The following is a 24037-nucleotide window of genomic DNA, read 5'->3' on the forward strand; positions in this document are numbered from 1 at the left end:
GAAGAACGAAACAGAAAAGAAAGAAAAGAAAAGAAAAAAAAAATCGGAAAGACCGTGGAGAGGAGATCGCTTCCTGCGGGAGAGTCGCGTGTCTTCAGCGCGATGACGGCGGATATCACGTTACTCCAGTTGTTATTTGTTGACCCCGTATCCTCGGGTGTTATCCTCGACGGGAATCGAGGACAGAATCGGTGCGCAGCGCCGGGTGCGTCAACGTACGGCCAGCCGTGCACTCTAAGTAGATCTCACCGCTCTACATACACGTCGAGGTCGCCCGGGGGTGTCTCGCGTTCTCCTTTTCTCTCTTCCTGTCTTTGCACGCCAAAGAGAGCGCGAGGAATTCGTTCACCTCGCGATTTTGCCTCTGCCTCTCTCTCTCTCTCCCCCTCCCTCTCTCCGTTAATGGTATACCTGTTGTTTCCCCTCTTCTTTCCATCTCTTTCTATTTTTACCCCCCCCCCTCTCTTTCTCTTTCTCTCTCTTTCTCTCTCTACGCACGCTTCTCGCATATTCATGCCCACTACGGCTGGCCGTAAGTCGCGAAACCGGAAGCTCTCCCTAGAAATTCCTCTTCGTGCGAGGACACGCCGAATCGCGCGACCAATCGATCGATCGATCGATCGACTCACCAAGCGGTCACTCGACCGATCGATCCTCATGATACACGAAGGATTCTCTCGAGGTCCTTCGGCGTTACGTGTCGCGTCACCTCTCCCGCGTCGTCGTGTTCAGTTGCACATGTGCATTCATGTTGGGTTGCGGCTCTCTATATAAAAGAAAAAGGAACAAGAAAAAAGGGTTGTGGTCGGAGACGAACAAAAAAAGCACGTGCCACACACAGATAATCTTGGCCGCGCGAGAGTGCGCGCGCGCCAAGAGCATTGAAAATTACCTACAATATCTCAACATAACGATGTGTGAACAGTTTATATATTTATATATATATTACATATATATTTATATATAATTTTTTTCTTTGTCCATTCCGTGTATGCGTACACTCGATATAGTTCTTAACCCATCTTGCGTTGTGCCATATCTTTTTTATTTTTTTTGGCGTAATTCGTCTTGCATGCCTTGCTTCCTTCGGTAGTGTAACTACACCCTAACTCTGCGGAAGTGCGCTAGCGCGGTGCGTCTTGCGCGCACGCGGCGACGCATACCACAGTAATACGTGCATGGTGGTGGTAGTTGAGAGAAGGTGGACATATTGATATATATATATACACCCCTCGATATATATACAGACTGTGTGTGTATATATATATATATTTATATACAATATATAATTATATATATATATATATATATATATATAATCTATGTACGAACGCGACACAGCAAGGAGCGATCCACCGCAACGTGCACGCGCTCGCGCTCGCACACATTCGACAACCTATTTATTTACTTTTTTTTTACTAACCCACGTGTACATAACTCGCTTCTTTGTTCGTAACGCATAAAACATGAAACTATTTAATTAACCCGATTACTACATATCTCTAGTAAAGAGGCTCTCATATGTGCATACGTATACGTGCTATACATATATGTATACATATGAGCGTTCGAAAGAAAAAGGGACTCCATATAAATATATATATATATATATTTTTACACGTTACCTCGTACATATATATATATAATATGCTTAACACTATTTATATAATACTGTTTTTCTACTCGATTTCGCCTACATATATATATATACATAATATATATATTTATAAAGATTACGTACATATAAACATATATTTACATCGTTGTCATTATTGTTCATGGTATTGTACTTGTTACTGGATTCTCGTTGTCGTTGTACCATGCCATGTCACAATTTTGCTCTGTATTTGCTCCCTATCTCTGTGTTCTTTGACCCGCCCCCCAAGTGTCTAGGCCACAATGATGGGGAAGAGCTCGAGATCAGGGCGAAGATGAGAACAAGAGAGAGAGAGAGAGAGAGAGAGAGAGAGAGAGAGAGAGAGAGAAAAGAGAGAGAGAGAGAAAGGGAGAGGGAGGGAAATAGGGGCGACCGGGAGAAGCTACGTCGGCGGCTACGGTCGAGCGATTTCTCGACCGGAGCGACGCACATTACGGCTTTTCCTCAGGGTCATCCTCGAAAGAAGAACTTGATCCTGTGTAAGAAGAGAGAAGAGACCGGCAAGCGTGCCCTTTTTGCGCGTTTGTCGGTTCCCGAGGAACCATCACCGTCTGTCTCCGATGAACGAAAATTGCGCCTTCGTCGGCCGATTTGCCGCGAGGGCGCGTTCGGCAAGTCGCGACAAGCGTCGCGCTTTCTTCTTTTCTTCTATTTCATTGTTTGAATCGCCATTGTGCGCGGAGATGCGGCCGTTTTATTCGGGAATCTTCGTTGCGATGCCTTTGCTCGAACGTTCGTTCGAGCTGGTGTCATCAAGACGATGACTTCCGCGCGGACTCGACGAGTCTCAAAGGCTTTTCCTACGAGTGGTGCTCGAGTACCGCGAAATTACGCATGAAGTTTAGCACGTTAAGCGTCTGTGGGAAGTTCACGGAGACTTCGCCGGCGAAATCTCTCCGACACCACCCGAAAATTCGCATGAAAAAAATTCGGCCACGTGGAAATCACCGAGACATATATCGGCGCTTAACGTGCTAAATCGGTGCGGCTCGTGCGCGTTATTCCGCGCGTCGAGTTGTCTCTGTTTGTTCACCGTTTCCACGGGTTTTTCTTTTCTTTTCTCCTCTCTGTTATCTGCACCGCGCTCTCGCTTTTTTGAGGCGCGCGTGACAGAGATTTTGTTACATCGATTTTTTTCTCACGCGCGGAGCACAGCTTCCGCCGCGCACCCGCAAGAGAGAAGATCGAAGAAGAACCGCAGCTGTTTTTATGGGTAACGTATGGGTAAGATCTGGTTGAACGAGGTAAACGAAAGAAAAAAAAAAGGTGATCTTACATAGCGGTCAGGTAAAAAGGTAAATGCGAACAAGGTACTGGTCGACCTCGTATTATAATCGTAATCTCATTATTGCTCTGCACTCGTTAATTTATGCATACGCGTGTTTCAAAGGTAGCGCATACTTAACGCGCGCACGTATCTCGGTCGTTATCTGCATAACGATGGAACGGTGTACGTAACATATCAAAGGAGTGTGCTTGTATGTATGTGTGTATGTGTGTGTGTGTGTGATTTCGACGTTATTGCGAGTGAAAACAGCCGCGCGTGTGCAAGTCGGTGGCTTTAATTATTGGTAAGCTGATTAGAATCATCTTCTTGCAGACGACCGTCGTGTTTTCATTTGCGATACAGAGATTTTCTTATCGACTTTTATCATTTTTCTATTTTGCTACGTTTATCTCCCCTTCCTTTGTGAACGGTGTGTGGATGTGTGTGTGTGTGTGTGTGTAGTGGACGAGAAAATGCGAGCGTGTGTCTGTGAAAGGGAGAGACTGAATGTCCTGTGTTTTAAATATCAAAAACCGTTCATTTTCGCGTGTGTCGACGCTTTTTTCTCCTCCGTATCGTTTTTGTGTTGCTTCTCGCGGCGTTCCGATGCGATAAGAGACCGAGTTTCTTATTTCCTCGGCGACGGCAACGAGAAGAACGCAAGGCGATACGCAGAATGCGTCGTAAAGATACACGCTTTTTCATTTTTCATCGTTATTGCCAGCTGCGTCTCGCTGAAGTTTCAGAGATCCTAGTTGTTTCTCCCGATATCGAGGATGGTAAATGTTTTAATTTTGCGGTCTTGATAACGCGGAGAAACTGATAGGGTTTTGAACTTTGGAGAAATCGCGCTACGGGAGTGCTTGGTTCTTTTTTGACTTTTCTACGAGGAGTTCAAGAAACGATTCTGCGCCGTCGTAATTCACGGGATTTAAGCCAAAGGGGTTGCAGAACAGCGGCTTTTTCCGCTCTTCTCGCGACTTTCCGGTCAGCTTGGCTCGCTGATTAGCGCATTGTCGTTTTTCTCGAATCTCCGTCAATGAGCTGTCGTTCGCATTTTCGCGACAGCTCCAAAGAAGAAGAGGTGGACGAGAAGAAGAAAGAAGCAGATGCTTAGACACACTGAAGAGGATCACGGATGACATGGTTTGCTTCCCGAGTCTCGTGTGGGAGATTCGAGAACAGGTAAACAATCTCATTTACGATCAGGACTTTGAATATCCCCGATTTGCGGGATTTTCGGATCTCTCGAGGAAGATGGTTTTATTATCTTCGTTGCTTTTTCCTCGACTTTTTGTTCACTTTCTTACTTGCGACATTTTACTTTTAGTTCGGCTCAGCCGAACGCATATGCGCGCCATGTGCGTTTCTTTGTCCGCAAGATAATTTGTGAAACGAAGGTCTCGTCTTTTGAGCCTTCGAGTGAGAATTCCAAAGAAGATGCCTCAGCTGGGACCGAGTATCGACAGGATGGTACAGTATTGGTAAACTTTAGGTAAATAGAGTTAAGACTTTTACGCCGCGATTGATCTCGTATATTTGGTAAATTGTACTGTAAGCTATTATAAGTTAATTATAAGTTTTAAGTTACTATACCGAGATACAATCTGATTTGTCCGCATTTTTTACACATCTTGATTCAGTTTGACGCAACTGCCACATGTTCCGTTGATGGATTTACAGGTTCTTTTCATCGTTGTACTCCAAGTGCGTTTTTTTGTGTATCTGTTGAATGGCATCGATTTCTCATACGATTCCTTAAATATTTGACTAGATTTTACGGGACACGTTTTTTTCCGCATGATCTTCTCACACTTCAAGAGTCGTGCAGAAATTTGGATGACTCTTTCCCACGTGATATTTATGCGACAATTTATTTTTCAGCTGTGCGACAAATTTGAATGCAAATTTGATATGACGAATGTTTTTCTTGTATGTACGTATGTATATATGTGCGAGAAACGACACATACATAATGGAATATTTATTTACAGAGAACATTTTTTTTTCACGCGTTTATCGCGTGCTTCATCGTTTTTGCTTGAGAAAGGTTTATATGGCTTTACGATTTTTACGTTGTTAAATAACGACGTGCGGACTATTTGCCAGATATTTTGGCATGTTGCACGAGTTTACTGTGCGTGTGTGTTTGTGTCGATATGGAGAGAGCAGTTTTCAAGAACGCGCATTTTGCCTTCTTGGGAGCGAGCTTCTCCGTCAGTCGGATGTTCGCAAGAATGTGGGTGCTGCTTTCGTGATGAACCACACTGCTGTTCGTAAACGGTAAAGGGTAAGAAGGTATGATCTGTACGCGTAAGTATTTAGTCTTGCGTGTTGTATCGGCACGCAAGGCGCCCTTCCACTTTTCTTACATACATATACAACAATATTTCCGGCAGAAATAGGAGGTACTTTTTTTTAATTTCTTCATTTCAAGCGGCTAAATCTTTCGGCGATTATCGGAAGATTTAGCTCCGCGGACTCGCAAGTGGCATTTTGAATATTCACGCTGTTGCAATCAGCATGTTCGATGTATTCTTCGAGTTTATAAATTATATATCACTATTTCTGCCGCTATGTATTAACAGTTTATTACATGTATTATATATATATTTATATATAAAATATTCTCTTGGCACGTTTCTCCGATATATTTTTTTTTCTCAATTGTGAGATGAACCATCAAATGTCGTATTCTGAAATCGTCATTAATTTACGATCGTTTTACACACACATTCGGGATACGATGGATGGAACAATTTTTCATTATCTACGTTGTGACAAGCGATGGACATTGCAATTGCGCTTGTCGATCGGTAAATTTTGACGAATTTGTTTCACAATTCTCATCGGCCTTTCTCACGCGTTTCAATTGGCAGAGGTCAACTTTTTTTTCCGTGCATTTCCTCTTTCACGTGAATTCGAGCTCGTTCAGCGAGGATTGCGCCACGTTCGTCGCCGAAAGTCGCGCAATGATCGCTAAACGAAGACAAATTATCACACACCGTCGACGGTGTGTTTATTCGCCTCCTCTTCTCCCTCATCCCCTTCTGCCTTCGTCCTCGGGTACGTCCTCGTTCGTTCCTCCTGCTCCTATCTTGCAAGTTTCAACTTTTCAGCTCCTCTCGACGTGTTCACGGGCTGTGCTAAAAACTCCTCCGGTTAAAGACCTTAATCAAACCGGGCTCTGTCTCTCTTCACACGTCTTACATAATCACACGTCGTCCTTGCACGTGTCTCGTGTGTGAGTGGAATGTCTAAATTTGAATGGGGCTCGATGCAAAAGCGGGTTGAGAGGGGGGGGGGAGGAAGACAAGATCAAATACGTTCCGTCGTCGCGCGCTCATGCAAAACCGATCCGGATCGCGAGATCGTTGCAGGCTGCACTCTTGGATCGGTCGGATTCTAAGGCGCCAGATTACGAGCGATCTATCGACTGTTGTCCTTGCACCGCTCACGATCGGGGAGGGAGTGTGAGCACTTTGTCGAGGTTTGTTAGAATTATAGGGAGCCTCATCGCAACGCAAACGTCACATGCAATCAAACTAGAGCGGGATCGAAACAATCGTTGCCTCATTCGTGCGAAACTTCCGTCTCTCGGTGATGGATTCAACGAGGCTTGATTTTCGGTTTTTTGCTGGAGCTGCTCGATGAAACTTTAGTCTCCTCAGCCTTGCACATTTTCCGGTTTCGGAGTGTCCTCCGAGAGGCACTCGGCTGTCGAGCGAAAAGCGACGTAAACGGCAAGATTCCGATTTCTCGTCTCGCGCGCGCCAACTGTGCCGCTTTCCGCAGATATCACCGAGTGCCAACGTTTTTGCGAGATCGATTAAATACCAGCGATTACGTAATCGACAGCTTCAGCGAAAAACCTCGTTGGCAAGCCGCAGAATGTGCGAATGACGCGAATGCGAGTTCCGTGAGACGAGCGAGGGGAGAGCGGTTGGTGGAATCGTCGAGGAGAGCGGACTTGTGTACTTTCCGCGAAAATTCCACAACGATCTCCCCGCGCGAGCTACGACTTTCCAGCCGGGTGGCCAACTCGTTGCGGGTCTCGCAGGGTTTCCTCCCGCCCGCTGGAAATTTCGGGCTCCCGTGAGTTCACGGAGAATCGCAGGATCGTCGTTTCGCTGTTCGAAGGATCCTCCTGATCGACCGATTCTACGCGCGCGCTCAGGGCTGGATTTACTCCCGTCAGCCGGAAGCACAAGCTCCGTTCAATTCAAGTTCAAGTTTTTAACCATCTTCTTTCACGAACGTGCGCGCATTACGAATCTCGCGAAGTTGCTTCTCTTCAGGACGTCGCGACGCGACGCGAAACATTCCCCCGCACGAGACGCTCGTGTGCGACCGCTGCTACATCGTTGACGTTTCTATTTCGAAAGGGGCGCTATAAAAGAGGAAAAAAGACACGAGCCGTAGCTCCGCACACTCGAGACGCTTCCGCGACGAACGACGAGAAGTCGCGCGAACACCACGTCGCAATCCATTGCCGTTCTACTAATTATTGCTGCGCAGCGATCGTTATTAGCGGCGCAATGCGTTGCGCGGGGTGACGACTGCGACCGGTCGCTCCTCGACAGAGGTGGATCCTTCGGCCGGCGGGTACTCGATCGAGAGCCAGGATTCTCATCCCCCGGATGAAATAAACTCCCCTCCCCCCTCCCCCGCTCCCCCGACGACCATGTTTCGCGCAGGCGCGCTTTGATTTCGTCGGGCTCGACGATTCACAATCCTCCGCATCTTCGCGATCTCCTCCCCTCTACGATCGTGGACGGACAAGGTTGTCCGAATTTCTTTATTTTTTTTTTTTTTTTCGTGCGACTTCCGGGCAAGGAATAGCCGGGCAATCTCTCCCTGTCCACGACCGTAACGTTCTCTCGAGACCTCGACGAGACACGCACGACAGGACGCGACGACTCGCGAAGCAGCCGCGCGGCGAGGGGAGGAACCGCGCGTGAGCGACCCACACGGTGTTTCAGAGTCGATTCTCCGGTATCATTGCTCGCGCTGCAACCGACGTTATTCGGTCCAGTACTCCTTGGACAGGCACCTGCGCTACGAGTGCGGCGTGGAGAAGCAGTTCGTCTGCGGCACTTGCTTCCGGCGCTTCACCAGGCTGGACATCATGCGGGTGCACCAGAAGAGAACGGGCCACAACTTGGCGCCCTACTCCAGGAGCCGGATGTGTCCGGGTCATCGAGCCGGGACTGCGCTGAGGCTATGGTCCGCAGGGACTTCGCGCACCAGGGTCATTGGCAGCGACCGTAGCGGCGGCGGCGGCGGCGGCGAGGACAGCAACGACTGAGGAGGCGACGGCGGCGGCAGCAGCGAGCGGCGTGTCGATTCATCGTGGTCTTTCTTCTCTCCGCTCGTCTTCCAATTTTCGCTCTCTGGCGGGTACTTCGGGTTCGTCCAAGACCCACCCCGGAGATGAGCCCGTGCCGTCACGACGCCAAACACGAGTCTCTCGTACGTCCGCGCGCTTCATGTTCGTTGTTGTCTGCGCTGACGCTAGGTAACGCGTTCGAGGTATCGCACGTCTCTCATCGCTCGTGACTCCTCGAGGTTTCCTCGGCCGATCGACCGTCGTTGACCGCTTTCCATGGGTGCGGACATGCGACGTTGGATCGCTCGCTGGAAACTGGGAGCACGGCGACGCGCGCGAGCTTCGAGTCGGCCTTTAAGCTGCGGGCGATCTTTCGACAAATTTGCTTTTGATTTCTCTTGGGGAAGGCAAGCGGAAATCTTGCCAGTTTTTTTTTTTTTCTTTTCCAGTTATCTTTTCTCGCGCGTTGCTTCGGGGTCGACTCGATTTTCCGCGTATCAACGAGGACCACCAAGTGATGTATGCGTCTTCTTGAAGGAGTTACCTAGTCGAGAAGCGTGTTGATTGATTCGGCAAATGAAAAACTGCTTTCGGTTTCTTGATTGTCTTGGCTCGTGACGCGCTCTCGATATTGCTGCTACGTTCTCGGTCAAACTAGCTCCTCGAGACATAATACCGGGTGTCTTTTATGTTGCGAATTCGAGATATCTTGTTTTATCTTTGTCGAGTTGATTGCACATTCGCGCAGTTTCTTTTAATTACCGAGACACTTCTCCCGCGTAACAGTCGACACGGTAGAAAGCTCAAGTTCGGCGAATTGGAGGATCCTTTAGCTGAGAGTGAAATTTCTGTCGTCGTTTCGGGAGAGACTCTTTGAGGATATGCTTTGTACGATCGTTGTACCGCACGCACGATGCTCCTTCTGTAAAGGGCAGGTCCAAATCCAAAATTGTAAAAGGGGCAAGCCCGGGGAAGCGAACCGTCTTTCGCGAGTACAATCGGCGCTATTGATCACTTTTGTAAATCGGTTCGCCAGAAACGACAAACGGCGCTAATTGCCGATCATTGTTATAATAAATGGCTAATTGTTGCGAAAAGTCAACCAGACGTCTGTGTTACAGTGTGATGTTTTTTACTTTTTTCTCATTCACTTCTGTCCGGAAATAAAGACACACCAGTTGACGGTCCGCGAGTGCGCTTGAGACACTCGAAGTTTCTCCTCGCGCTCTTGATTCTCTCGCAAAGATCGCGCTCCTCGAGCACGATGTTTTCGCACGATCTCGAGTTCTGTATGCGCCCACTCGCCGACCGCGCGAAATTGTCTTGATTCGAACTTTATCTATCGGCGATGTGTTTGCGCCTAAATCTGCGCGTCGCAACTTAAAGAGAGAAATTAGGAAACAGTCGTTTCCTCTCGAGCTCCGTCACGCCGTTGTGAGAATCGTTTTGTCTTTTTTTAATCGGGAGCTTTTGCAACAAATACACTCTTGACATATTCGTTTCGTCGTCAGAGCAGCTGGTAGAATATGAGAAGGAGTCGTCGAGATCGGATACACACATCTCGACTGACACTTGCACACAAGTTTCAACTAAAATTCATATCAGGGCATCGTTGTCGTTTCTTCCGATTGTTCCGAGTGCTCGCGTCTCAGCCGATCGATTTGTCGTTCTTTCGCGGCGAGAGAATCGAGAATTCCGAATAACAGTAACAATTCAGTAGAACGTAGAAATCGTTGGTTGACGTGTGTGCACGAGGACGTGTCGTCTCTTCGCGTCCTTCTCGTTCTCGTTTGTATCGGCCACACGCATCGCTCTGCATCGATCCAGTGTGTCTCCTGACATCCGTCAATGCGAATCTGCGAGCAGTCGATGGACCACAGCAAAGAAGAACAAATAAAGAAACTTTTGAGCAAAAGCTCCTTGTTTCTCGTTTTCATTGCGCAACACCCTTCACCTAGCTTTTCAGGTATACTGTACCGTGGTGCGACGCTTACGAAACATTTTCGTGTTACTAACTTGGTCTGAGCTATTCTCGAATCTTCATATCATCGAAAGCCCGCGAGATTATCACATAATCTGATACTCTTTGAGAGATTGTTTTACTGAGATATTTTCTTAAAAATTGGTCTCCCTTTCAATGTCAAACGATCTTTGGTGAGTCACTTTGAAGCTCTAATCAAAAGTCACGATTTATCCCCTTGGAAGAGATAATTCGCACGTTTTTCGCTCATTTGCAGAGGGGAAAGTCTTCTTGAATACAAACGACCGGAATAAAGCTCGTGTGTTGTATAGCGGGAGGATATTTCGAAACGATATTACTCCGACATATTACTCGTCTTAGAATATCTTAGAATAATCGACGACATTGCGAGACCGAGTTGGCATTATTGCGATTAATTATTAACCACGGACAACGTAGACATATATGCGGAGAGAACGAATTTTGAAATTGCGGCAAAAGGGGGGGAGAGAGAGAGAGAGAGAGAGAGAGAGAGAGAGAGAGAGAGAGAGAGAGAGAGTCTCATATGTTGTAAGACGAATTGCGAGACAGAAATAAATGAAAAGTTCTAGAGAAAATCCGCGACAAATTTTAAACGCACATTCATCGACCGCGCGCATAGAGAGAGAGAAAGAGAGAAGGAGAAAGAACGTTCGAGGTGATGGCCGATGATGATGCTTGCAGCTGCCATACGCTGGTCGCAGTCGACTACTGGGCTGCATCGGCAACCCATGGCAGATTACTGCAGACTCTCCTGTCCGAGTTGCGGTCGCAGCTACAAGTATCGAAGCGGCTTGCTGGGCCATATCGCCGAATGTTTCTCGAGACGAAAGAAAATGGACGCTTTTCGTCACTGGCAGGAGGAGCAGTGGCAGCAACGTTACCATCGTCATCAGCAGCAGCAGCAGCAGCAGCAGCAGCAACAACAGCAGCGAGATCGCTCATGCGAGCGGCAAGAGCAACCGCAACGGCCGATCACAGCGAAGGACGTTCGAGCGCTGTACAAATTTTGGACACCGTAAAAAATCGTTTGTAGCACACGCGGACGATCAATAAAAGTCGCCGGTAAACCGCTTCGACGTTTGTCACACGCGTCCGAATTGGCGCATTGGCGCTCGTTGATTTTCACTCTTGGACTCGCGTCACGACACAGGCGGGATAAATTCCAAATTCTCCCCTAAAGCATCCGTTATTTTTGTCGATCTAGGCGGATCAATAGCTCAAAGAACTTATCCGCTCGTCAATCCGGCTCTGTTTCTTCCTCGCTCTACTCTTCCGATGAAGATACTTTCCATTTGATATTAATTGTAATAATCGCGCGAACGTCCTCCAATCGGGATGTTCGCTCGTTAAGATTCGTCCGAAGATTAACTGATTGGTTGTTCTGCTAGTTTTAAAAATTGATTCCCTTGTAACTTACTGTTGTAGCTTCCTGATGAACGCAGAATCGAGTAACTCAATCCCCCGTGGAATATCGCAATTTTCTCCGTACGAGTAATTTAGTTCGATACATTGTCGAAGTATGTGTTAACAATACATGCACAACATTGTACAGTTTCGCCTAACTTGTACTCTGTTGCTTGGTTATTTTTACTTGCCTCTCATTTCTCCAGGATATACACGGAACGGAGAATGCTTCCGTGTACATTGAACCGCAAGTTCCGTGTACAGCAAGAAGGGAAAAGAAAAACCCGAGAAATGAGACTCGCGCGATCAAGCTCGGCATATGAGAAATATATTCGACATCTTCAAGTAATATAATGTGCAACTTTTCAAAGAGGAATTGACTTGTCCGATATCACTGAGACGACTTTAAGCTAATCTTTGTTAACTGGCTGGCGTGTCATCCTGACGCACGTTGTTGTGCACTGGCGTTGTACATAACTCGTTCTATTAATATCTCTGATTAACGATCAAATAAACGAAGTATCGGTAATGACTGTTGTTAATGTGTATTGCATGCTCTCTGACACTTTGTCATCCAGCCGAACGTGAGCTTCGTGATTGTCAATGTGGCGAATAAGTTAATATCGTTTAATATCGTCGGTTTTAGAGCGGAGGAAATCGAGGAAACGTCTCTCTCGAGCGTCTCGCCGAAGGGAAGTCCATCAATCTTTACGAATCACTGATGACCGCGTAATCTCGGCCAAAGTATATCACACGTTAATATCGTCGTGGATGTGTGTGTTGGGTGAAAATCACATACTACAGAGAAGGCATACTTTATATACGTTGGGTTGTATTAATTACATCACGGGTGTAAAAATGGACGCACTAATAAGAGCCGCTCATTTTGGTGCAGCATGTAAATAACAGCCCGGAATAACGAAGACTGTGCACGAGGGTCTGCCGCCAAGGGAGAGAAAGAAAACTGAGCGCTTCTCGTGAACAATGACACATTTATAAGTGCATCATTGTAAAATTGTAGTTCTCGCATTTTGTTTTTATAAACAGAGTAACTGTCATTGTTATTCCGTTACTTTCGCATTTCCACCCGCCTTTTTTAGCATATGGTACTTTCTTTTTTCTTTTTTTTTTTTTTGTAATATACACTACTTTTTTCTTATATTCTCGAATTAACTCGGAAATATATAATCAAACAAATCAGATATCCGTTGTATTTTTTATTATTAATATGTATGTAATATATTAATATATAATTAAGTTTCCACTGTGCAGTAACAAAATTGAAGAGAAATGTATATGTATATTTCTCATTGATTTAGCCGGATATTTTTAATGAATTTTTCATAAGTCCTGTATGAGACGTATTCACGTCAAACGTGGCCATTTTAAGTTTATTTCATACAAAGTTACAGTAATATGGTTTATTCTATTGAAAGTCAAGATTATTATGCAGAACAAATACTCTATTATTATAACTTCAGAATCAAGTCTTTAACTCTTTTAAATGATATACGATTAGCATAGCGAACTGAAGAGTTTTCGAGAAGATCGCTTTCGGTCGCGAGCCCCCGGCAAGTGGAGCTTTTTGCACAGTCTTCCCCCTGGAGAGAGCTTAATTCAATATTGTCCATATGCTTGGTTCGAGCTTATTTTCCTCCGTCGACGAGAAAGAATCACTGAAACCGGAATGAAAGAAAGAGAGAGAGAGAGAGAGAGGACAAAAGCGGGAGGTGAAATCATAGAGGGGCGCGGTGTCTCGGCCGAGTGTGTTTTGTAGCTTTTGCTGGTAAAAGAGACCCGCGCGAGCGCGGAGAAGGGCACGTGGTGCGCACGGCAGGAACCCGTATGATGTAAAAGGCCTACCTGTGTGCTTGCAGCCAGCCCCGCGACAGCGTTCGTCCCGATCGGCGGCGGCGATCCGCGATTTCGGTGCCTAATGTGCGGACGAGGATACAGGACGAAATCGTCCCTGACTCGGCACTCCAGGTACGAGTGCGGCCGTCTCGGATCCAGGTACACCTTCACCTGCACCCTCTGCGGCAAATACTTCTGCAGGCCGGATCACCTCAAGCAGCACATCCTCAACATCCACGGCGGCGCCGTTCCCAAATAACCACGGCTGTTCAGCCTCTCCTCCTTCGGCGCACAGGAAGCCAGCAGGATTGCTCGCGCGATCGCTGTCGGTTCGCTCTGTCGACGCGTAGTCACTGACGCTCGGGTCGGCAGAACGGATGCTTCTCGGCTGCCGTGAGATTGGGGAGGACATCCTCTCTTTGCACCACACTCTCTGAGAGGAAAGATTTTATATTTTTGTAATGGAAGAGAGAGAGAGAGAGAGAGAGAGAGAGAGAGAGAGAGAGAGAGAGAGAGAGAGAAAGAGAAAGAGTGTATATAAACGTGCAATGATTAGTTGAATTAAATTTCGTTTAACCCTTAGAGTACGAATAGCACCTGAAGAAAGACGCTGAAGAAGGTGCTTAAAGATGGCCGACGCTCAACGCTCGCTGTGTGCAAGCAATGTTTCCTCGTTCTGTAACATTTGTTATGCACGGAAGCGTGTTGCATTGTGACATTGCACACAGCGATCGTCCTGTCGTTCAGCAGCCCGCGATCTAAGGGTTAAACTTGGGATTGTCTAGGAACTTCCGATCGCTTCCACGTAAATGGTTGTCTGCGTGGTGCTAACCTCTGTCGAAGTAATTTTTGACTACGTGTTCATCATGGTCGGATGAATTGAACTTGTTTTTGCGTCTTTCAGTCAACCGAGTTAATGATTTTTTTCTTTTTTCTTTTTTTTTTTCTTTTGAATGAGTTTTAAATGAGATTGCACGTGTGAGGTTTCGACGTTTACACTAGGAACTACGTTTCTCCTCGTCGCATTTGACGCGGAGTTTTATATCTTAGTCGCATTCTTTGCTTCCATTTCTTTTTATCGTTGTCCAAAGGAATACCAAAGGGAATTTTTGTTTTGGATGTAGGAGTAGAGTTTAGTTATTGCTATTGTGTGTATATGTCGCTATGACTTGTAGCGATTATTTTACTTTTAGCGGAAATCCGGTCGTAAATATTTTTCCTAGCGATTTATTTGAATCTCGAAGCACACCAGGTGTTTCTGCTTCGAGATCGCGTGTATTCTCTAAATGTCGTTGTTGGATTGGACAATTTTTTCGATTATGTTCAAATTCGTTTTATAATCACACGAAGATTATTACGTTTCTGGATCTTGCTTTCTACGGTATGGAAAAATTTTCATCATTTCGCTGCTAATAATAATTTTTTTTTACGTGTCTCAAGACGTAATGTATCTAGCTGTGAATATGCTCAATTACATTTTCTTTCTTTTATGTGACAAAAAGTTTATATAGAATCGAGTGAAGTATCAAGTGAAGTGCGAGGTAGTCAATTAATGATTGTCGCGTGTGTCGCCGATATACACGTCTATAGGGACGAACTGCCAAATAGCCTGAACGTGAATGCCAAATGACTAATATTCCTATTTTTCTAGTGCAATATACACGTTTAAGTTATTTTATATAGGTATACGCGTATGTGTGTGATAGGTAAATATATGTGATGGATTGATATATCAGTGCGGGTAAAGTCTAGAAGTGATAAGACCATTATCTACAAGCGAGTCACGTTTATATTTCTGCGTTTGTTGAATTTTTTCAAGTGTGACATATATATATATATATTATATATTATATTATATATAATATATATATATATATATTATATATTATATTATATATATATAATATATATATATATATGTATAACTGCTGTAAATTTAAAATAACAAAAGAGGTAGTAAATTAAGGATATGGTAGTTCGTAAAGAGTCGCGATGCAGACGGTCCTGTCCGGCCGATTGGAGACGCATTAGAGTATGCCAGGTCTCTCTAGATAAAATCAAGTGGAAGAGATATTTTATTTGTATCAAGCCACACGACGCGTGCAGCGATTGCATGCGAAAGAAATCGTCAAAATGCATCTCGGTGTGTCACTCATTTAGGAGAGAGTTCGCCGTGAAATATCGCGAACTCTCCTGGATTATTGCGTTATGCATGCACAAGTTATAGAATCAATATACGGAAGTCTTAAATGGATCAATAGGGCGGTACAGTGTTTGTAGGTTTCGGTTTACCTTTTTGTTTTTTTTTTTCAGTTGGGATATCGGGGATTGAAAACTTATTCGTATCGAGTGTACGACGATTTGAAAATCAAATAGGTAGGTAGAGAGAGAGAGAGAGAGAGAGCTGACGTTAGAATAAATACATATTTTGGTTTGTTGAGGTTTTCCTTCGTAGGTGCGAATGTGTCGATCACATCTAAAGAGACGCGTGTTTACAAAGGCAACAATCTGTGTATGTGTGTGGCGACTCTTGACGTACATATATTCGAGGCTATGAGAACTATGTGCGTATATGTTACTCCTACATATCTGTGCGAGAAAAGCACAAAAGGGTTACGCACATTGTCTCAGAGACGCATATGTTACCGTTATTGTTGAGCATTGATTCCGCAGGTTGTTACTTATCGAACTTTATAAATTTTTATGGAATTTCAATAAAAAAGTAACATTAAGCAGACTCTGTTTCTCAATCATCCGTCGTATTTTCTCCCATCTTCTTTAATCTCTCTTATTTATACATGTCTCTCTCATGCGTATGTTTTCCTTGTTAAATAAAATGCTATGGATTTTTGAGGTGATTGAAATCATTTCTTGATACATACCGGACGTGATAATCCCTTCCGATAAATAAGTAGCTCTCAGGTTTTGTTACTTACGTACCAACGTATCGAACTTTTCAGTTTGAAATCGTGGCAACATTTATTTGTGTCGTAAAATATTTCCCCTTTTTTGTTTATAAATTTCGTATAGTGGCGTGGTTCTCAGACAAGACGAGGCTGATTTTTAATCTGATAAAGGTCTAATAACAATTATATTCTTATTAAAATGTAAATATTTATGTTTTTATTAATGAAACAAGATTTTGAGAGTAGATTACATGACGCGGGAAGCTACAATTTCTTTTAGTTCGTTCTTTAGAAAATGATTCAAATACATTTGAATGTATCTCGAATATTTTTGCATTTTTCCATGCATATCAAGCTGTTTTTTAATTATGTAATTTTAAAGCATGTATTTGTTTTCACCCAATATAAACGTGAGTGTTTTACTTAAAAATCCTCATTATAATTTTATAATTAGTTTCATTTTTATAAGTTTCGTCTGAGACTACGAGATTTCGTCGGGAAATTTTTTACCTCTCTTCATCTTCCGTCTTCTTTTGAGTTCGACGTACACTCATTTGCACAAATTTGTACACGATTGAACAAAAATATTCACACTTTTTTCATAAAAAAAGAAAGGAGCGTATCAAATTGCGATTACGATGGCGAGCCGCTGCTAACGAGCTTGCGCAATCATCGGTCATGACAGGAGCCGCAGTGACAAGAAATATGTGAGAAGAAAAAGAAGAGCGTACATTAACGGATTGTGCAATTAAATAATCGTGAAATAAAACGTTTCATTCGTTACTTATTTATTTCATCGCTCGGAAGTCCAAGGGACACGGATAGAGGCTCTGGCAGCCCCATCGTTCCTCGGCGTTTGTCCGCGATCCTTGGAGTAGATCCACGCGGCTCCTCCGACCGATCCTCGCGAGGACTGACGTTACTTTGTCTTGTGTTTCGTTGCAGACGTGTCGTACGTGCCTACCAAAAAAAATGGGATTTCCAATCATCCGTGTGGGAAGCGCGGCAAGCTGCTCGTCTCTGCGTAGGTACTTGAAGCACATCTCGGCAGGTCGTCCAGCTTGAAGTGCGTTTATGAGCACTGCGGAAGAATCCACCCCGGGGCTGACAGCCCCGTCGAACACATCATCACATACTCGGTAGAAACTCGACAGACTTGATGAGCGGAACTGCGCGACAATTTCCAAGTCTTCATCGACGAGTCACGTCCGCGTTACGTAAAGATCTCATCGCGGACGAAATTGCGTCTCAATTGTTCCGCCGACCGATTTCGAATCGCCAACGTGCAGTCTCGTTCACACGTTCGTTCACGGGTTCGTTGCCCCTTGCGTTTCTTGTACTCTCTGAAAGAGAAAACGAAATTTGACCCGCGCAATATTCTCCTCGAGGAACCGTCGTTGCCTGTCTTCTCTCATGAATTAACACTCGTTCATTCCAATAGTGCGCTAATCAAACACTCAATTCGAAGAATTAACCTTTCGATTATTGAAGACACGAATGGAAAGGACGCTGAATATATTTTTCACGGGATCGAAAACGGCCAGAAGATATCGTTCGATAGCACGTTATCTTTCGGATGACTGTATTGCGTATCTCTCAGCGCAGTTTCAACGAGATGACACGTATGACAATTAATGAAACCACAGACAGTAATAATTAATGAAATAACAGACGTCGCATCATGTCAAACTAATTTTCTCGCACCGCTGTGTCTAGTGCTTTTGACAGAGATCAATGTTAATTAACGTGTGTGTTCGTGAAGCAAATACTCGTTACCACAGCTTGCACAATTCGCTCCTCGCAAGAAACGACATTTCAGATTTTTTCCATCCGCGCACACGATTCGACCATCTAATTCGCACCTCAAGTGTCCCTCCTCCATCCTGTTTTCTAATCTTGGTTGTCGAGAACTCGTCCGTCGAAGATGGAAACACCTCGCAAGAAAAAAGACTACGGACACCATCGAATACAAGCTATAACAACAATAATAAACATAATAATAGCATAATAATAATAGCCTCCTTTTTCAAGGTTCTATCATGACAATCGAATTCTTTTTCTTAAGAAAGAAGCACACGCAGTTGTTCGTCATTGAAGATTATAGGGATGGAGCGATGGCGACGACGATGACGTGATTGCGGCACACGAAGAACGCGCACCTCAAGCCGTTCATTCGAGCACGTTTCCTTCTTCCTTGGTTTAACGATAATAGAACGTTCATGTCCCGAAAGTTTTACATTTTTGGTAATGGGATAGTAGCAATGTAGTGTCCCCGACCTCTGGAAGATCGCGTGATGAATACGGAAAAATAGGTAGATAGAGAGCGGGAGAGCGAGCGAGCGATCGAGGGAGCGAGAGAGAGAGAGAGAGAGAGAGAGAGAGAGAGAGAGAGAGAGAGAGAGAGACTTTGCATGCTTCGGGTACTCGCGAGATTCGTGCCGTTCGCAAATCGCAACATTCACACGTTTGTTTCTTTTCGGGCCTGCTTGCAGCATACTGGAACGAATACTCGCTGCTGCAGGAGACTCGGGCTTTCCAGCAGCCGCTTGTCCGGCGCCCGCCGCAGCGACCGCAGCAACAGCAGCAGCAGCTTCCGCTGCTGCCCTCGCAGGGTCACGTCTGCAAGGACTGCGGCAAGATCTACAAGCAGCGGAACGCCCTCTGGCGGCACTACAAGTACGAGTGCGGCAAGAGCCCCAGATTCCAGTGTCCTTACTGTCGCTATCGAACGAAGCAGCGCTCCAACATGTACTCACACATCAAGCACAAGCACGACGGCCTCAAGATCTACGCGATCGATCTCGAAGCGACGAATCAAGCGTGAATCACGGCAAGACACGAGAAGTTACCGGCGTGCGCGCGCTCTATATAGGGCTTCCTGGCCCTTTATTGTCCGCTGTTGTCTCTGATGATGCAAATATATATTTATACACGTCTCTCCTGAATCCTTCGTAGCGGGACGTCGGACGTCTCATATGTTGTCACACAACGTGCTTCTGACTTCACGGGAGAAGATGCGTTTAGACCGTTCTGCGTAAGCGTATAGCTTTTGCGTACTCGATTCTTATCGGTTTTTGCAAGTATAGGAATGTTTGATGGACTTTTGCTTAGAAGAAGAAGGAGGACCCGAGAAATAATTAGTCAGTGAATTTGTCACATTGTCACAGCGATCCACCTTCCACGATTTGTTGCTGAAACCTGTTTTCGGGTTAGCGCCGTGTCACGCACGATGAGAAACATCAGGAAGAAATGTCAAAGAAAAAAATGCACGAGGCACTTCATCGTCGTAACTGGTAACTGGTCGCCGGAGTTGTCAATATATTTGCGTAATTTAGATAAACTCTCGCAGGTCAAGACTTAATATGCGACTTCTGTTAGACATTGCGACTTTAATACTGAATTTGTCAGAGCAGTCGTACTTCAGACAAAAATAGAAAGTTTGAATAAAAACATGTGATACAAATATTGTATTATTATATATTTGTATCTTGCATTTTCTTCTCGCGCAGAGACTCGTGCAAAATCTATTGGCCGAAATGTGCCAACAATGTTGGCACGCGGGTATGAAAATTTTTTACTAACACAGAAGCGCAAAATTGACGGATATTTAATAGCACTGTTTATTTTATATTTCTTCTTTGTTTTGTACTTACGAGTACTTACGAGTTTAACTGCCGAGATACGATCATTAAATTTTGAGTTTGCCATAATTACTATACCAAAAGACGAAGCAATCGCGTCTATTGACATCTCGAGTGTTTGAGAGAAGATGAAGTTCTCGAGAAACTTATCAAATAAAAGAGTTAAGGTTTTTATTTGTCCAATAATAAGATACCGCGTATTTTTTACACCTACCAACATCCTGCAGTATTCGAAACCGTCGGTGAGGTATGTTTCGACAATCATCACAATGTGTCAGTCAGCGTAAGTTGACTTCAGCGTGACGGCAGATATGAGGTAAACTGCTCGAATAAATCCACAAGGTAACGCCGATCCTATGTATATTTGCAAACTGTCTTTATTTTTCAACGGCAGCTTAAGATTTCTTCCTATCGCTTGGAATATTACAACATAGCCAAGTTGAAGTGTCGCTCGGTGAAGGGTTCAACCAGAGTGGCATGACTGTACTGACTGTCGGATCTTCAAGTGGGTTTCGAGCATGCGGATCCCGAAGTATTGTCCTTGTGTCTATTTTCTTTGCACGAGCTAATAGTAGTTAGAGTAGTTAGAACTTCATCGTCATCGTCCTGATCGTTGTTTGTCCGCACTCTCACGTTCAATCCTGCCATCCTTGTATGTTGCAGCAAAATTTAATGAACGCCGTTCGACGACAATAGTAATATCGATGAATATCGCTACCACTTCTCCGTACTTATCGAGTGATCTGAAGCGCCATCTGCTGCTTCATGGGTCCACTCGTCGAGCTGCCCTCGATCGAGTTGAAATGAACAAAATGTCCTTGTCTGTTGCAGCATTGCTGTTCAACAACAGTAATAATATCGGTGAACATCGCTTTCCCGTGCGCAACACTTTGTACTTGTCGCCGAACGACCTGAAGCGTCACCCGACTAGCTGCTTCATGGACTTGTCTTCCTCGTCCAAGTCACGATGTAAAACGAAACAACGATCCAAGAATATTGACCCAAAATGCTTGGACTTGCGTATCACGTGCGACCGCGAGCCCAAGTTCGAATGTCCATATTGCGGCCTGAAGAGCCTGTACACGGGTAGCATCTACAGGCATATTCGACGTAAACACAAGGGCGAGGACCTCTTCATGATAATCGGACAAAACAAGAGATAGAACTGATGTCTCGTCTCTTTCCTCTTCTTTTTTTTGCCTTTCTTTTCCGCCGATTGGCCGATCTAGCTTTTATTTGCGTTTATATTGCAGGGGACAATCGGTATTATTTGGGAGAAACGTTGACTTTAGTAGGTATCCTCAATCTTTAGTTAGGAATGAATACAAAGCGAGAAGAGAGACTAAAGTCAGACGGATTTTTTCCGACATTAGCGAGTGCCTGATGACGTAACGGGTAAATCTGAGGTGATATCGAGAATGTGAGTTTACTCGTTACGATAACTCGTTACGAACAAGCGACCCGTTTATTGCAGTACAATTTAATTACATTAGGCTTCCGTGAAACCAGAGATCTTATTTGGGGTTTTAATAAAATCTGGTGTACGTCTGGTTTGTCTCGCGAACGAAAGTATAAATGACGAGACTTTTTTTCACTTATTTCCGTTTCTTTTTTTTCAACGGGTTTATCTGGATTATTGATCAATCAGAGTATCGTTGTATTTTTCTTCAAAATTCACGTGAGTGTGTGCGAGTGTGAGATCTAACAAATAGCAGTTCTCTCCTTTAATGCTGCATACATTATTTTCATAACTGTGTGAGACTGCCATCGGTATTATTATGCGTAAGCGTCACTTCGATGCGTTTGATCGTCTATATTGCGTATATTTGGTACGAGTACATTTCCAGTGAATTTTCACGAAAATAAAAGTTGCGCACTCGAAAAGTGTCCTTTGATTTTCAGCCTTTTGATAATGGCATCTCGGCAGGTTGTGTCGTTGCGTTGTTCGCGTTCAGGACACTCAGCCTTGAGAAAGGGTCTTTTCTCGGCATCGCATTTTTTGCCTCCTTACCGCACGGATACTCAATTAATTGCGTTATCTTTTAATTTCAGATGATTATGATACCGTTCCCCAAGGAGAGCAACGATCTACTGTTTGCAGTCATCTTTCAGCAAATTCGCGATCGAAATGTGCAATTGTTAATTATCAACACAAGTCGTAGGTATATGATAGATCTTAAACGTAGATACTATCTAGAATTCACCTTACACAACGCTACTCATTCGTGTTGCAAAGTGTTGTAAAATGTCCAGATGATCTGTTCAGGCTCTTTATGTTCTGCGTTCTTCATCGTACGTATGATATCTTCTGCAACGTCGAAGATGAATCACAATCCGTGTAGTGTACTATTTCAAGAAGGACGCGCACTGAAGAGAGATTGGAAAAGGAGCCGACAAAGTCAGCGCGTCAGAATAATCTGACGATTTTTGCGAATTTTGACGCATCTAAAATGCGTCTATCACGTATTTTATTTGCGTATACTGAACTCTTGTAAAACTTGCGCTGTTACAATTGTATTTTTGACTTATCAAAGTGTCACTTGGAGCATTGCCCTCTTTTAATTTTTTCCTCTTTTAATTCCTCTTTTAATAAATATATTTAAAATAAATAAGCTTCCTTAGACAATATGTTGTGTGATAATATGAAATTTTATATACTACTGCTTATTTGATTGATAATTTTTTTAGGACGTGCCAATACATTACAATATTTCCGCTTTAAGAAAATTCTACATATATATGCTATCATATAACTATTTAAAATTATTATATATATATATATACGTATATATATATATATATATATATATATAATAATTTTATAATAGTTTTAATCACATAATGGTATTAAATAAAAACTGTGCATGTTTTAAATGTGTGCTGTGATAAAAATTACCACGTAGTTAGCTACTAAGTGACGTATTGTTATGTCTGCTTGTAGATTGGGGCATGCGGTTACAAATATTATAGCTTAAATATCGCCAAATTTTAATGACTTCTCCACGTGTTCTGATTTCAGTTAATACATGAAATTCCAAAAATCATGGTAGACACATGTCGAAAATGACAGAATGGAATTACGACGCAAAAGTGTCAAGTGTAAAAGAAGAGAAACCAGACTTAATCGAAATCGAAACAGAAGTTAATGATAACAGTGGTAAAAATTTTCCGAAGTTGGTTCTAAAGAGTTTCCAGGGCAACTATAACTGCTCTGGTTGCAAAAAAGTTTTCAAAAAATTCCGAACGCTCAAGTCGCATAAGACAAATGATTGTGGAAAGACTTATGTATGCGATTTTTGTAAGAAACTGTTCGGTTACCGCATGAGTTACAATAGACATAAGAAGAAATGCAGAAAATGGTGGCTGAAAAAATAGATTATTTACAATGCATATAACGCGTATGAAATCTAGCAATGTTTTCTAATGTTTAAGTTTCCGACACATGTGCATGCATATATTTTTTTCGTTTTTCTACTCTCAACTGGAAAACAGAAGAACAATCGGAAGTTACATGCAATCTTCAGACATATTCCAAAGATTCAGTACGATTGATCAATCATCCACAATCACAGTATTTAATCATTTGTTTTTATTTACATTATGAAGAATCATATTGTTTCAGGTATACGAAAGATCAACTCTTTATCGTTTGTTTTTTATTATTCTGATCGCGAATATTTTCATGATGAGGAGATCCTTATACAGAAGCCGGTATCTTCGATGCTACGGTCTGAGAAAGAGAAACATGTTCTCTTGTGCCAAATGTGGTGCTTTGTATTCGAAAATGAAAAGAAAGCGATATATGTATTCTCATTGCATATGATTAGTATTAGATACTTTTGTTAACACTTTGACGGCCGCATGTTTCATACGAAGACTTATATGTGTTGTACAAGTAACGTGCTTGTATGATATATAACTTGATTTTTCCTAGAAAAATTGAGTATATTAATTAGTTAATGAGAACATCGAACCAA

General features: G+C 43.7%; 1 protein-coding gene across 50 annotated transcripts in view; it reads left to right on the forward strand.

Moving 5' to 3' along the window:
• The window catches only part of LOC105183462 (longitudinals lacking protein, isoforms A/B/D/L), a 207640-nt gene that overhangs the window by 16281 nt on the left and 167322 nt on the right, over positions 1 to 24037 (forward strand). The window contains exon 7 of one of the 50 annotated variants that reach the window (XM_011141596.3): positions 20892 to 21238. The exons of 46 other annotated variants lie outside the window; for them this stretch is intronic. In XM_011141596.3, the coding sequence (XP_011139898.1) occupies positions 20892 to 21223 (332 nt within the window). In that variant the 3' untranslated portion in view covers positions 21224 to 21238. Of the gene's footprint in view, positions 1 to 10936; positions 11290 to 13536; positions 13788 to 18911; positions 19797 to 20891; positions 21239 to 24037 lie in introns of those variants that run through there. 3 more of the 50 variants (XM_011141595.3, XM_025303839.1, XM_025303833.1) reach the window with 3 other exon arrangements.

This window comes from Harpegnathos saltator, unplaced genomic scaffold, assembly GCF_003227715.2.
Source record: "Harpegnathos saltator strain DR-91 unplaced genomic scaffold, Hsal_v8.6 scaffold58, whole genome shotgun sequence".
In the NCBI taxonomy this organism is placed as follows: Eukaryota; Metazoa; Arthropoda; class Insecta; order Hymenoptera; family Formicidae; genus Harpegnathos; species Harpegnathos saltator.